Source organism: Hyaena hyaena, unplaced genomic scaffold (genome assembly GCF_003009895.1).
Source record: "Hyaena hyaena isolate Hyena2069 unplaced genomic scaffold, ASM300989v1 scaffold_417, whole genome shotgun sequence".
In the NCBI taxonomy this organism is placed as follows: Eukaryota; Metazoa; Chordata; class Mammalia; order Carnivora; family Hyaenidae; genus Hyaena; species Hyaena hyaena.
In genome coordinates, this window is record NW_024081050.1 from 186,028 (window position 1) to 201,117 (window position 15,090).

The 15,090-nt window shown below is 39.7% G+C and overlaps 1 protein-coding gene and 1 long non-coding RNA gene across 4 annotated transcripts in view; one reads left to right on the forward strand and one right to left on the reverse strand.

Annotated features, from left to right (window-relative positions):
- LOC120245436 overlaps nt 1–8,811 on the forward strand; it is a 38,666-nt gene extending 29,855 nt beyond the window's left edge. Inside the window, exons 2-3 of the long non-coding RNA XR_005531785.1 lie at nt 8,220–8,331; nt 8,728–8,811. This is a non-coding gene — a long non-coding RNA (uncharacterized LOC120245436). The remainder of the gene's footprint in view (nt 1–8,219; nt 8,332–8,727) is intronic.
- Nucleotides 1–15,090, reverse strand: part of GNPTAB (N-acetylglucosamine-1-phosphate transferase subunits alpha and beta) — a 94,240-nt gene that overhangs the window by 19,892 nt on the left and 59,258 nt on the right. For all 3 annotated transcript variants that reach the window (XM_039252490.1, XM_039252492.1, XM_039252491.1), the window contains 11 exons: nt 14,529–14,690; nt 13,592–13,771; nt 13,205–13,375; nt 11,592–11,715; nt 10,212–10,415; nt 8,246–9,351; nt 5,333–5,532; nt 4,602–4,821; nt 3,605–3,718; nt 2,420–2,505; nt 2,083–2,181 (listed from right to left, as the gene is read on the reverse strand). In XM_039252490.1, coding sequence (XP_039108421.1) covers nt 2,083–2,181; nt 2,420–2,505; nt 3,605–3,718; nt 4,602–4,821; nt 5,333–5,532; nt 8,246–9,351; nt 10,212–10,415; nt 11,592–11,715; nt 13,205–13,375; nt 13,592–13,771; nt 14,529–14,690 — 2,666 coding nt within the window. The remainder of the gene's footprint in view (nt 1–2,082; nt 2,182–2,419; nt 2,506–3,604; nt 3,719–4,601; nt 4,822–5,332; nt 5,533–8,245; nt 9,352–10,211; nt 10,416–11,591; nt 11,716–13,204; nt 13,376–13,591; nt 13,772–14,528; nt 14,691–15,090) is intronic.

Genomic DNA, 15,090 nt, shown 5'->3' on the forward strand with positions numbered 1-15,090 from the left:
GTGTCTGAAACTAATTTTCAAATGGTTAAAAAAACACCCAGTAACAAACACAAAACCTTTGTGTGTGGTGTGTGTGTGTGTCTGTGTAGATAAAAAGAGGTCAAGTAAATATGACAAAATGCTGACAATTTTAAAATCTGGGTCAAGTATTTATGAGATTCATTGCACTTTTTAAAAAATTTTTTCTGTATCTTCAAAATTTTTCATAAGTTGCAAAAATTTAAGAAGAAAGCATGTGCATGAGACAAAGGGTGTGTGTGGGTACAGAGTTAGCTAAAGCAGACCCTGCTGGGTGCCCAGCAAACACCACCCCCTTTCTTCCAAAGAGAATTTGCATTTTGCTCAGTATTTCTCTCCCCATGAGCTGACTCAAAGGGAGGCAAGCCCACTTCATCCCAGAGGCGTCTCCTGACTCTACATGAATCCCTCTTCACAGTGACTGGAGTAAAAGTGGGGGGACACCACACAGCACAAAGGGGCAGTCCCTTTCTGCCTCAGAGCATGGCTCCATCTGCAGGGACATCTAGCACTGCTGTGACTACTTTATTTCCGGCCTGGAGATGAAGCCAACACAACCAGGAGGGCAGCAGAGATGAGGAGGCTGGAGGGAAAAGCCTGGACCCGGCCTAGCCCAGACTCCTTGTTTAATGGTGCAAGTCTGTCCTTAAAGTTTCAGTCAGAATACTGGTTTTCCAATCCTAACTTAAAAATGAGCACCCATAAAAATAAAACAAAGCAAATAAAGAGTTAAAAATGCTAAGAGCTGTTCAAGGTCAGAGGAGGTAACTGGGCCAGTGAGACACTAAACCTGGACTGCCATGTGTGTTTCTAGTTAAAACCCAGACTCTTTAAGTACCATGCAGGTCTATGAATTCACTCACCCAAAAACTTTCAAACTGCTACAAAGACATAAAAGTATAAGGTACAACTGAAAACTACAAATTCTCACATGGTATTGCCACAGATAACAAAATGGGAGTGCACACCAACAAAATGGGGGAAGCAAAACGCAAGTATTGAAATTGTTTTTTAAAGTTAGTTTTTAAAATTAGGGCAGGGCATTCCAGTCAGAGGGAACAGCAAGTACAGAGAGGTGCAAGCTGGGTGATTATTAACTATCATGGCTTACTGTTTGCTTGGCTTGTGAGAAATACTTGTTATGATGTAGGAAGTATAAAGTATTGTACCGAATTACTGAATATACTAAATAAGCATTAAAGATGTTTCCATTTTTCTTAAAACTCCCCTTTCTGCCCCCACTCCCAACCAAGAATGAGATTTTTAGAAAAAAATAGCATGGCTTTAAAATGTCTAGAAATTTTATATCTCTGATCATTTATAAATAAAATCATAATATAAAGAAACTAAAGAATTTTATAAAAGCATTTTAAAAGACTCAGGTGAAGAATACTCAATTTTATATGCCAAGGTCTTTTTTTTCCAGGAAGCTGATGAAATACTTCCCACTAAAGTTCAAAACTCAAAAATCCAGGTTTTAAGCAATTTTCATCAAACTATCCAAGGCAAATGTTAGGGTACCCGGGCTGGAAATTTTCAAGGCTAATATAAACCTGAACATTTATTCATCCCCAAGGAATGACTGAAGTTCATTGGATTAATTTTCACATTTATGAGAACATTTCTTTTTCCTTGAGACTAATCTGAACTTTACTTTGAATTAAAAAGTCTAACTACCAAAACAACTTTTCTGGAAGCACCTTTTTAGAAATGCTATGAGAGCTCCAGCTGTCTGGCCTCACTCCCCATGACAGAGTCCACTGCTTGGACTCATTGAATAGCTCGTGTCACCAAACTCTTACAAGTCCGTGCTAGTCGCTGTGCATGAGGGAACCCTATCTCAACTCGTAACTGCTTTCTCTAGCTCAAACTCTACCTCACCATTAGACCTTACCATCTGCTTCAAACAGAAAATAAGCCACTTCCTTCTCTTGAGTCCTACTGCCTTTTTTTTTTTCATGTTTGTTTGCATAATTAAAGGTAATTTTTTTAAGTTATGGGAATTCTCTATTTTCTAATTCTGCTGTGAACTTAAAATACTCAAAAAAGTAAAGTTTATGGTACCTGGGGTTTTTTCTTATATCATCCAACTGGCCAACCACATGAGAAACATTGGTACGAATCATTTTAAAAGCAATTTCTTCTTCTCCCATGATTTCAAACCTAATTATCAAAACATATTTAAAGAATTTAAATATTTATGTGGGAATAAAAATGAAATTTCAATAAGAAAAGTGTTTTATAAAACTTTAACAGTCAACATCTTGAGAATGACTTAATCTTTTGGTATTACTAAAGAAAACAATCTGACATAAATTTTAAAAGGGTTCAGAGATAAAATTATGAAAATACCAGACTCCAACAATTATTCTTAAACAGAGAAATTATACATACTACTTACCTATATTTATTTTTGTCCTTATATGCTTTGTGGATTTTATCAGTTACTGGTTTACAGTTGGTTACTAGACTCTTAGTGACTGGTGGCTATGAGAAAATACAGACATTGCATCAGGCAAGTGAAGTACTAGCCTCAGTGCAAAATTTAGCGGAGGGGGGAGGCACCAATGACTCAGTAATAAAGACAAATATTTTAATACAATATTTGAAAAAATCTAATTGGCCTGCAGGCTAACTACCTGTTTTTGTAAATTTTTATTTTAATCACACAGTACTATATACTATCTGTTAAAATAGTCTCATAAGTTATTGTTACCATTTTTTTCAGAAAGAAAAATTCTAACTAATGAACTGATCTACATGATACTCATAAGCTAACCTGTCATTCTTAAAGTCTAGTTAGGAAGTACTTTCACAATCAGTTAATTACAGTAATGAAGCCAACATCTTGCTAAGAGTTCACTTTAGTAATGTTAACTAATGTTGCCAGTATAACCAGTACTCATGCTCCAAGCAGTTTATCTGCATAAACCTCAAGACTAACTTATAATAGTTAGCAAACAAACTTTACTTAATTCTTAACATATGAAGGATATTTACTGATTCTAAATCTCATGCCAGAAGGCGAGCAAATACTAAAATGCTCTGTTAATGAAGAAAAATGTATGCATTTCAAAAGGGAACTAAAATTTCTCCATAATCTTTCATTGTGCCTATAACAGGGCAAGAAGAATAACTGCTTTCTTTGTGTTAAGTCATGTTCCTTAGAAAAGAACACACTTCTGCAAATTCTATGTAAGTGCAGGGGTTTGGTTAACTGTAAAGTCTTACTAAGAATCCAAAGTTTATAAGCTTTAGAAAGAAAACTGGAGGAGGAGAGACCGTGAAGGACAGATAAGAAAGTAGAGGTGGGGGGAAGAAGTCCTGAATGAGTGTGAACACCAGCAAAACTCTCTGAAGTATTCTCATTGGCTATCTTCTGCTATCTTTAGTGAACAGATGTCTGGTTACAGAATATTAGCAACCAATCTCAATGTTAGTTTAAAATCCACTAGGTAGGAGAAGCAAGATATAAATGATTCTGGATTGTCTGAACTTCCATTTTCTGCCAAAGATAAATATAGAGCCTGCTTCTACTGTTTGAAGTATATTTTCTGTTTTACATAAAGGAACTCATGCCACTTACCAGATTCGGATCATAGTAGGCTTCCTGAGTTGGTGGAGCACTGCTGAGCTGAGTGATATTAGCAGGAAGCATTTTTGAGCAATTTATTAGCATGTGTTCCAGACCAGTTAAATCCTAACAAAGCAAAATAAAAGGATAAACCTAGGTATAATACAAGTAATAATTGTGGTTTTAAAAAATAAAAATTATGTAAACATCTCTAAAACTTCTTTAAATGCTATCTTCCGGGCACCTGGGTGGCTCAGTTGGTTAAGGGGCTGACTTCAAGGCTCAGGTCATGATCTAGCAGTTTATGGGCTCTGGGCTGAGAGCTCGGAGCCTGGAGCCTGCTTTGGATTCTGTGTCTCCCTTTCTCTGTCCCTCCCCCGCTCATGTCTCTCTCTCTCTCTCTCTCTCAAAAATAAACTTTAAAAAAGTTTTTTAATTAAACTGCTGTCTTCAAAGAGAGTTTGACTATATGATTCTTGAAATAAAAACACCTTAAAAAGAACAGAATGAGATAATACAAACACAGGTATTTCATCTTCATCCAGATGTAGAACATCTTGGACTAGGAGGCTCTATTTTATACAGAATGGTCAGTGGAATCCCGAGATGGGATGTCCTGTGGTTAGGTGTCATTTTGGCACTCTCCATTAGCGAGTCTCTCATTCCTGGGACTAGAGGATGTGGTGAGAGTGGGGACTGTGCAACAACCTAGGCCTGAATGAGACAGAACTCCAGTTGGCCACACCTGAAGCTCCTGAGTGAACTTGTCACAATAGTCTTATATGCAGGGACAGTCTGGCTCTTCTCCAGATAATACGATAGCAATGCCTACATAAAGCCTAAAAACAATCTCATAAAACATGAACCTCAAGTTTGGTTTTAATTTTGGCACTAAAAACGGACTAGTTGTGAATACCTTCATTGAATAATTAAAGGAATTACCTTTACCTGCATTATACTGAAATATGTAAGAGAAAAAGGGAAAGTTTAGGGGGAAAAAATACAACACCTGCAAACTTAAAGGCAGGTCATGAATTCTGGTAGCCAGTGTTCGGATTTCTCTGTCAGATAAGATACCAGATTGGTCTGTATCAATTTCATCAAAAACTTGAGATATATTCAGTGGCTGAACTGCACTCATGAGGTAATAAAAATACGAAAAGGCAAACTGCATATCCTCAGAATGGCGCACTTTATGAAATGACGTCTTGTCAAATTCCTCGGGAAACCTGTACAAACATAACATAGAGTGAGCTCTGGGCATTTAAAACATATATAGACATTAATTTACATTAAAATATATTCTAGGAACTTAACTGAGGAACAAGGGGGTGAAGAAGGGGGGAAATGGTAGAGGAAAGGGAGAGAGGCAAACCATGAGAGACTCTTGAATGCTGACAAAAACTGAGGACTGATGGATGTGGGGGGGAGGAGGGATGGGCATGGAGGAGGGCACTTGTGGGGATGAGCACTGAGTGTTATGTGGAAACTAATTTGACAATAAACTATTTGTAAAAAAAAAAAAAAAAAAAAAACATTAAAAATTGATTCAACCAAAAAAATATATATACATTCTAACATTTGTGGAGTTAGAATCTTTTTCTTTCTCACTTATTTAGATGAACCTTCAAGACATCAGTCATCAAATATTAGAGCCATACATGTAGCACAGCAAAAGTATCCATGTTAAGCAGACTTAGCTCTGAGCATGTGGAAGCAGCTCAAACAGTCAAGACTTACATATCCTGGAGTTCTTGCATAACAATTCGGTCAATCATGTGAGGCATGTGCGCAGGGACTTTCCGAGATGTGAATCCAAACTTGCTGTTAAGAATTTTATTTACATATCGGAGGGAATCTGCAAATGTGTCTTTCAGTTTCCTCCCAGTGTATCTGCTATCAGTGTAGTATGCCAACTGTGTCTTCAATGACTCTTCTTCCTGAAAAGAGAATTCCATGTAACACAGCATTGTGTTTAGTGCACAAGTGTGTACTCTGTTGACAGATAAAGGTACTATTTTATGTAACTAGCCACTAACTATGGCAAATGAAATGAGTGCTAACAGGTCACTTTAAGGATCCTAAGTGTGGGGCGCCTGGGTGGCTCAGTTGGTTAAGTGTCTGGCTTTGGCTCAGGTCATGATCTCGCAGTTTGTGGGTCTGAGCCCCGCATCAGGCTCTGTGCTGACAGCTAGCTCAGAGCCTGGGGCCTGTTTCGGATTCTGTGCCTCCCTCTTTCTCTGACCCTCCCCTGCTTGCTCGCTGGCTCTCTCTCTCTCTCAGAAATAAACAAAAACACTAAAAAAAAAATCCCAAGTGCAGGACTAAACTGGATTTCAGTGAATGTATCACCACTATTGGCTGGTGAACAACCGTTGTATGATGGAATTCTATTTATAGGGTATTCTTCAAGGACTAGTCACTGAGCATGAAATTTCATAGCCAATTCAATGCAGTATTTAGAAAATTTATTTAAAAACACATTTGATAGCACTTTCTTTAAAAAAAAAAAAAGGCTTATTTATTTTGGGTGAGAAAGAGAGCACAAGTGGGGGAGGGGGAGGCAGAGAGGGAGGGAGAGAGAAAATCCCAAGCAGGCTCCACACTGTCAGCACGGAGCCCAATGTGGGGCTCAAACTCAAGAACTATGAGATCATGACCTGAGCTGAGGTCAAGAGCTGGACACTGCCTAACCAACTGAGCCACCCAGGTGCCACTGATAACTTGATCAATATCAAGTTGTTTCTAGTGATGACATCAAAGCAGTAAGCACTTGATTTCTGAACACAAGGACTAAAAAACTGTTTCACCATATAATAGTGTTAATATTATAACTAAAGAGCCCTGTCAAAAACCAGTAAGAATCAGAACTGAGTGAATGAGTAAAGAATATTTGCAAAATATATGAACACACTTTACAAATAGAAAATATTTTTGCTTCTCAAACTGGTCAAAACAAACCAAAGATGGACATTAACTGTTGTTGGTTAGCCTGTGGAGAAACAAGCACTCTTGTATTATATACTGTGGAAGTATAAAGTGGTACAGCGTTTCAGAAGGACACAGCTAAATTTTACTGTAACCTAGCAATTCTACCCACAGAAGTAAAAACTTCCTCAAGAGTAAGATATATGTACAAGAATATGTATTGCAACACTATTTTTTAACTGCAGAACAAACACAGCTGCTAAATAACACAATGACACTGGCATGGGTTTGCTCAGTACTAAATCAACAGACATTGGTAAAGCAATATAAATAGTGTCATTTCACCATTGCAAAACAGGTTATAAAGTTTGTATGTTTGCACATCTATATAAAAACACTGGAAGAGTACCCACAAAACTCTTCATAGAGATGATTTCAAATAGGGGGATTAAGGAAGGAGCGATGCAGATCATTCCCTTTTTCATTGTATATTTTTTGGATTGCTTGCAATTTTTACCACTAGACTACAGTACTTTTGTAACTTAAAATAAAGGGGTGCCTGGGTGGCTCGGTCACTTAAGCTTCCAACTTGGTTTTGGCTCAGGTCATGATCTCATGGTTCATGGATTCAGGCCCCCACATCAGGCTCTGCACGGACGGTGTGGAGCCTGCTCAGGATTCTCTCCCTCTCTCTGCACCTCCTCTGCTTGCTCACCCTCTCAAAATAAATAAACATTTAAAATATAAAGAAAAGGGCTTGGAAAAGTGAGGAAATCATCACAGGCAAGAACTCTGCAGTCCCTCACTCAACGATTAGTAAAGGACTACTGTGTGAGGAACAAATACTTTCCAAAGACAATGAAATTAATAAGTTCCCTTCTTCATCCTCTTTTTCTCCCAGCCGGACATCCACTCATGACTGTGCTCTGCTCATAATCCAGCCTAGACAACAGTGTTTTTCTTGGTGTGTCAGCTCCTACACACCCTTCAAAGGTCAGCTTACAGAGCACTTCCTCACGATGCCTTCCCCAATACCTCTCAGTAGAGTTAAGGAATTTTTCCCTTTGGACTCCTTGCCCATACCTCAAGAGACCCTCATCACCTTGCTACAATTATTTATACACAAATCTGTCCTCCCAGCTTGCCCCTTGAGTCTCCACGAGCTTGTTCTAATAGTCTTGCATTCCCCAGCAGTGACCACAGTGCCAGCACTTGGCAGATGTACAAATGACACCATGACACCATGACACCATGGAAGCCGTTGTATAGGAGAGTGAGCACTCAAACTTCGAGGCTTGGCTCACACTGGAAGCTAATGAATTTATCTGCACCTTGGGGTATTTTCCATCAGTAAAATTGGAGAAATATCAGATCTGACTCATACAACATACACAAAAGCATTTTTTGAAATCATAACCTACCAAGTGAAGATAAGATACCATCCCTTCCCCACTACTTACACAGGGCCTACCCCTGGCTAACTGCCTGACTCATTCACTCAGTTTCCTAAACCATAGCATGGGGATCATGACAGTAGACAACCTTTTAAGGTATTTTTATGTTAAGGGTATTGGGACAATTATATTAAACCATGTAAGAAAAAGCATTTAGTTAGTTCAATGGTTGGCACAGGAAGTCTTGAATAAATGGCATCTATTATAGTTACTACTTACAAGGTTATTTTTTTTCCTGCGCATAGGAAGGAATAGGCTGGATGTAACTTACATCAAGAAGATCTTGGAAATACTTTTTTTTCTCCCACGGCAAAAAGCCCAGGTAACCGTCTGTGTGATGCTGCAGTTTTCTTCCAGGTAATACTTCATTAACATCTATGTAATTGTTCACATTTTCCTCCATTCTGTGTTTCTCTCCTTCTTTCCCTGTGATTTTCTTTTCTTTTGTCATCTGGTCTTCCAGTGGAACAGTTCGAGGTGAGAGCTTTTCTTTTGATACACTTCCGCCTGTTATATCTTGGGTCAGAATTTCAGATCTAAATTTGCCTTCCATTTCTAAGTCCAGGGGTGGATTCTGACTCTGGTAGTGGCCATTCACTTTTATTGTTGCTGCTGGAAATGTTGAATTCTGTAATCTTTCAGATGTGCCCAAACTATATGGCAAGATGCTTTTGTGAACCTGTTTTTCCAGCGGGGCCTCTACACTGTCATTTCTTTCATCTGTTATTATATCTTCATTTATTTTTATTTCAGCATCTGGTAAGTTCTTCAGAAAAGATCTCAGCAAAGCTGACTTGGACAGGTTGTACCCTTTCACAGTGATGTCTCCACGTTCTAGTTGCAACTCCAAGTTACTGAGACTCAACTGGGCCTCTTTTGGAAGGAGTGAAATATTCACTCGGGGAATTTTCATCTCCACTTGGAATCCGCCTGTTGTGTTGCCATCATGTCTCTTGAACTTTGGAAAGCGTTTTTCTTCAGGAATATCCTCAAACAGGATTTCTGCCTCTGGTAGAAGTGTTGTGGAGCTAACCAAATTTTGGTAAGATTTCTGGGTTGTAGAATTCACTTTGGGTTCCTCTCTTGTGTCAACCTCTACTATTATCTGGATTTTGAACTCTTCATCATTTGTATTTTGAAATGTGAGATTAAAATGTATTGTGGTCGCATTCATTCCACTGTGCATTATGAGGTGGATCGTTTTCCACTTATTGGCAATAGAAGCATGTCGAATTATTGGGTCGTCGCTATAGGCGCCTTCAATCCCTCTTTTGGCTATTTCTGCAAAGCTGAAATAAGGCAGGCATTCACCTTTTGGAATAACATAGTGTGTCTGGTTTGGGAGAAGTGTTACTTTATACAATTCATGAAAATGATCTAGAGGAAAAAACACAAACATGACTTTAAAAACAAGGCATTTTCCCCTTCTTTTCCTTTAATTCTGAGGGTTTGAGTTTTCACTTTCTAAGAATGACTTTAAATTGACTTCAAAATAGTCAAACATTCTAACACAAGAGATAGTGTTATAGGGCTCATTTTACTATCTGAAGCAATTACTATTATCAACACAAAATGCAGAGTCTAACTTACTACAGAGATATGGCAAATTTCAGTGATCAACTTTCATCTTTGTGTCCATTTGTAAAAGTATGACATTCTGCCCAAACAACCTCCACTGATAAGCTATCAACAAGATCCAGGGGCACGTGGGTGGCTCAGTTGGTTGAGCGTCCAACTCTTGATTTCACCTCAAGTTGTGATCCCAGGGTAGTGGGACCAAGCCCTACATCAGGCTTTGTGCTGAAGGTGGAGCCTTCTTGGGATTCTCTCTCTCTTTCTGCCTGCTTGTTCTCTCCCTCTATCTCTCTCTCTCAAAATAAACAAACACTTTAAAAAAAAAAATCCAGTATTTAAGTCATTCTTATTTAGTATATTATTGGTTTCTTTTTATTGTTTCTAAATTAAACCTTTACCATATATTTTCAACAAAGGTATACCTGCTTAGTACAAAATCAGCCAGACTGGAACAATAACAGGGAAAGATGCAGCTCTAGTATCTACTGTTTTTTAAAGATCTGTGTCCTCTTACTTTTCACTTACTGGTAGTTTGAATGCAAGGATGCGCCGGTGAGGAATACATAGAGAGTAATTAGTTTAAATAACAACAATACAAACTCCCCTCTACTTATCAAGGATTTTGATCCCCTTATTTTAAGTGTGTTTTTATGGCAGTATACCTTGCCCACAGTCGCCAGCATCAAACCCACAGGATAAGACATTGCAAGCCTGGTCACAGAACTTATCAGCAAGCCAGGAATTAGCACATCCTTGATTACAGTAAGAGACACTGTTTAGTCCTCCGCCAAACTGCCAGGGCTGTCCAATTCCAATACTCCCAGTACCCCCGCCTCCTGCGACGTAGCGACTCCCACCACTGTTACCTGTAGAGAGAGGAGGAAAACAGAATCCTGTTGTGCTAATCATCTTGAAAAAAGGGCAGTTCCTCCTTTCTCAATAGTGCTATCGAGATTAATGCCTATATTTTAGTCAGAAAAGGTTCACCCCATTCTTTACAAGATTTCATGTACCTTAAGAAGAAAACAAACTGAAAGGGGGACATCACTTGACAGGGGAATGGGCATGGGATGACCAGGCCTTGGCACTTACTAGCTGTGCAACCCTGAAGTACAAACTTGCCCCAGGGGGTTCTCTGGACTGCACAGATCCACTGGGCACCTCTGCATTCTCTCACTGCAGCTCCTTATATTTTTCAAAGTGTATCAGACAGATCTGATCAGACTACAACTTAAAGCTTTGTTTTTTCTAATACTCAACACTTGTCCAAATCTGTTTCCGCGTATGGAATATGGGGATGATACCTGTGCACATATTCTCTCTTCCTTAGATGACTTAAGAAATTCATCTGAATAATGTTTTATAAAACATCTGAATAATGTTTTATAAACTGAAAGGCAGTCAACAAATGTAAACGTTATTATCAAAAAGTGTACACATAACCATGTAAGAGAGAGGAGGGATGCTGAAGAGAGAAGATCTTTCTCTTTAGTTACTAACAGCAAGCTGCCACTGAAAGCCACCAGCTGTGAGCTCCTACAAGGACCAGAGTGATTCTTGTTCTTGAGTTTACATAATTAAGGCTATTCCTGATTCTCATATTTTAAATAATAAAAGGCATTTTCAAGTGCAGGGCCAGCATGGCAATATGCCCCCAACAATGGAGAATATGAAAAAACTGATCTACATGGGGCCACTAGCCCCACGATCTCCAGAATCTATGGATTACTGATTGTTTTCATACAAGCAGAATGTTTAAGTCACTACATAGTCAATAATGACTAAGAATGAAAAAACATCTAGGGGCGCCTGGGTGGCTTAGTCAGTTAAGTGTCTGACTTGGGCTCAGGTCATGATCTTGCAGTTTGTGGGTTCAAGCTCTGCGCTGGGCTCGCTGCTGTCAGCATGGAGCCTGCTTAGGATCTCTATCCCCTCTCTCTCTGCCCACCGCCAACTTTCATGTGCTCTCTCAAAAATAAACGCTAAAAAAAATGAAAAAGTGTCCATAAACATGAACAAAGTACATGTGAGCACACCCTTACCAGAGCAGTCACCACCATCCCAATCACAGGCTGAATTATTACAAGCCTTGTCACAATAGCCATCTTTGATCCAGGAACCTGGGCAACCCTCAGCACAGTTTGGCACAGGCCATGTCAAATACACCTATGAAAGTCAGAAAGAAAATAAAATTGTTTCTGACACTTTCCAATCAAGTGGAATCAAACTAGGATTCCCTTTAAAAAAGGAAGAAGAAAGAAAAGAAACTGAGCCTCTAGAAGAGGTTACAATTTTCACTGGGCTGTCTGCATCCATGAGGCATATACTACTGTCTTAAGTCTGCAGTACCTGCAGTAGTTTGCAAAGTCCTGCTCTGTTGATGATTCTTACTGAGCACATTTACTCTTTTCCATTACTCAAGGAAAGGAGACAAGGACAACTCATGGATTAGTTTTTCACATGGTCTTATAACATATTCTGAAATAAAATAGCAACACATCAGACTTGAATGTGAATAAAAAATGTGCCAAAGCAGGTGGAAAGTATATCACACAAGTCACTACTTCTCTGTTAACAACTCTCATTAACTCCTGAATGTATTTACATATAATCTTGTCCCAAGGCTGAGATAAGCAGCAGATGAACTCTCAATATCCTTATCTCTGTGCATACGGTCCTGTGATAATTAGCAGTGTTCTGAGTTGTGAACTCACCTGCTTTCAAAATGAGTGCATGGTACATGGTGATTTTTTAAATTAAATTACTTTTTTAAAAATGCACTCAATGCCTCTGCATGCCCTGTCTACTTGGAACGTCTTTCCTCTTGTAGTTAAGCCCTCTTGTTCTTCAAAGTTCACTTCAGTTTAGATGGGAATTCATCTCTGGCCGATTTCAGCTGAGCTCCCACTCCTCTGAACCCAGGGCACACCTACCTGCACAGAAATCACCGTCCACAGTCCCTGATTCCGTGCATCTCCCCTGCCAAGCCGCAGCTCGGCGTGGCTGCCCCACACACACACGAGGAGGCAAGTGAACAGGGGATGAGCACACTGGGGCAGCATAAACAGCAATAGTAAAAGTAGCTTTGTGCAATTAGCACTTCCACCTGCAGGATTCTGGCACTTAAAAGCTTATGACTAAGTCTCCAACTCATCACTGACTCCCTCCAACAGTGCCCAGGGATACTCCTAGCTTCCACACTTTGCAGACAGGAAACCCACATCTAGTCACTGCCCAGGACCATTCTCAACCTTTGCTCCAGGCTCTGTGCTCACAGCCACTTGCTCATCATGCCTCGCAAAGCCAGAGTGAGACCGCTGCCTTAAGTAAAATTTCATCCAGAGCTGTAAACAGAAAACTGAGCTCACTATCCTGGCCATTTTGCTGATGTTCTAACCACGACTTCGTATTTCATAGTGATTTTACTTTTTTCTGCTTTTATTGTCATAGAAAATTTGGAAGGTGGGTTCTGAAGGGTGTCTGACAGTGCAGGAAAGTAAAAAACTACTAGGGAGCAGTTTCTGTACTCCCAAATTATTAACTTCCTGAGTTTAGCACTTAAAACTGATTAGTACATATACTTGATTTCATGACCTACTGTTTATAACTTCTAAGTGACTTCTAAGCTAGGCATCCCTTCGTCTTAGGCACTCACCTTCTGACCTTTGGAGTGACTATAGAAATCATCTGGCCACACATCCTTCCCAAACATGACATCGTCGTTCAGATAAATAAACTTCTGGGACAGCCCTTGGATGCGATGAATGTGGCTTTCAATAGCAGGTGAACTAAAGGTGGGCAAGTGGCTCAAATTTCGAAAAACATCCTTTGAAGCAAACGACAACACAAAAAGGCAAGAGAAAAAGAGGGCAAATAAGAATTGTTTTGGGTTTGTTTTTGGAAAGAAGGGAGATGAGAAGAAGAATGAAGGGGATGGAGGTGGGGAGGGTGAGGGTAAGGGGAATGAAATGAGGGATAGGTAAAGGAGCAGTGAGTGACCGGAAAGAAACCACAGCTTTGTGATACATGGAAAGTCATGGACCTGGTGTGTGACTATCGTCACTCGAGGATTATCAAGGTTCAGCCAAGAGGGAATCTGCCCATTGGTGACAATGAAAATATTCCGAACCCACGGAGCATGCCTCTCAATGGATCGTAGGGAGTATCTCAGCTCTTCGTTATCTTCAAAACGGCTGGCAGAGACATCCTCATCCTGCTTAGACTGAGAAAAACATTTCACATGTGAAGATGTAAAATACCACTTAAGTCATACCTTCTCCTCCTGGCTGTCCCTCTGCCCGATCTGCTCTCAGCCTCTGGCAGACTTTTAAAGACCGAGCCCTACATTTGAACGTTGCAAAAATTTCAAAACACTTGGCATATTTAAAACAACATAGAGGCGCCTGGGTGGCTCATTTGGTTAAGTGTCAAACTCTTGATTTCAGCTAAGGTCATGATCTCATGGTCAAAGAATAGAGCTAAGTGTCAAGCTTCACGAGGAGTGTGGAACCTGCCTGGGATTCTCTCTCTCCCTCTCTCTCCTCGCCCTTTCCTCACACGCTCTCTAAATAAATACCCAATTTGGGAGGGGGGCACTTTTTAAATTTTTTTTCAAGTTTATTTAAGAGAGCTAGCAAGTGTGTGCATGAGTGGGGGGAGGAGGGAAGGAGGAAGGGAGAAAGAGAGAGAGAGAGAGAATCCCAATCTCACAAACCCATGAAATCATGACCTAAGCTGAAATCAAGAGTCGGACACTTAACCAACTGAGCTACCCAGATGCCCCCTTTTGCACTTTCTGAAGAGAGAAGTTTTTGGATGTGATTCTAGGTCACTTCAGTTAATGTTAACCAATGGCGGTGACTGGAAAATTAGAAAAGTTCCAATCAACTCCTCTCTCTGTAAGTCCTCTTCCTTCCTCTAATACAATGACTTATAAATCCTTAACAATCTAAAACCCTTGATCCAGGTTCATGCCTTACCTGACTGATGGCACTCAGGTCCCATAATAAATATGCAGGACTTATAGTCAGTTCTTTTCCCTCAATGGTCATGTTCTTCTTGGTCTGCTTATTTAGTTCTTGGAAATCTTTGGGGTTATTCAGTTTCAGAAGCGCTACACTGGCCTCTGAATACAACTGCAGCTGTAAAATAACAGAATGGTTACAAGTAGAAAAACTGAGCATCAAACAAAAGACACCTTTAAATTCTCAGTTTAATCTTTAACCTTTAAATATATACATAGTGCATAATGCATACTTAAATATATTTTATATATATTTAAAGATTAAATGTATCTCTTTATATAGATTATGAACTAGTAAGGCTATTATCACCAAAAGAAGACCTGAACAGGCCAGACATACTTCCCAAAGAAGAGACCAGGCATGTAAAGTGGAGTAAGTGGTGTTGTGGCAAATGGGACATTTCAGGCCCAGCCACAAGCTGCAGCCACTACTCCATATCAGCAAGTGCGGCCAGAACGTGAGAGGCCAGGATCCCCAGTGTTGTAAGAAATCTCCCCATTTTTCAATGTTGGCTCAA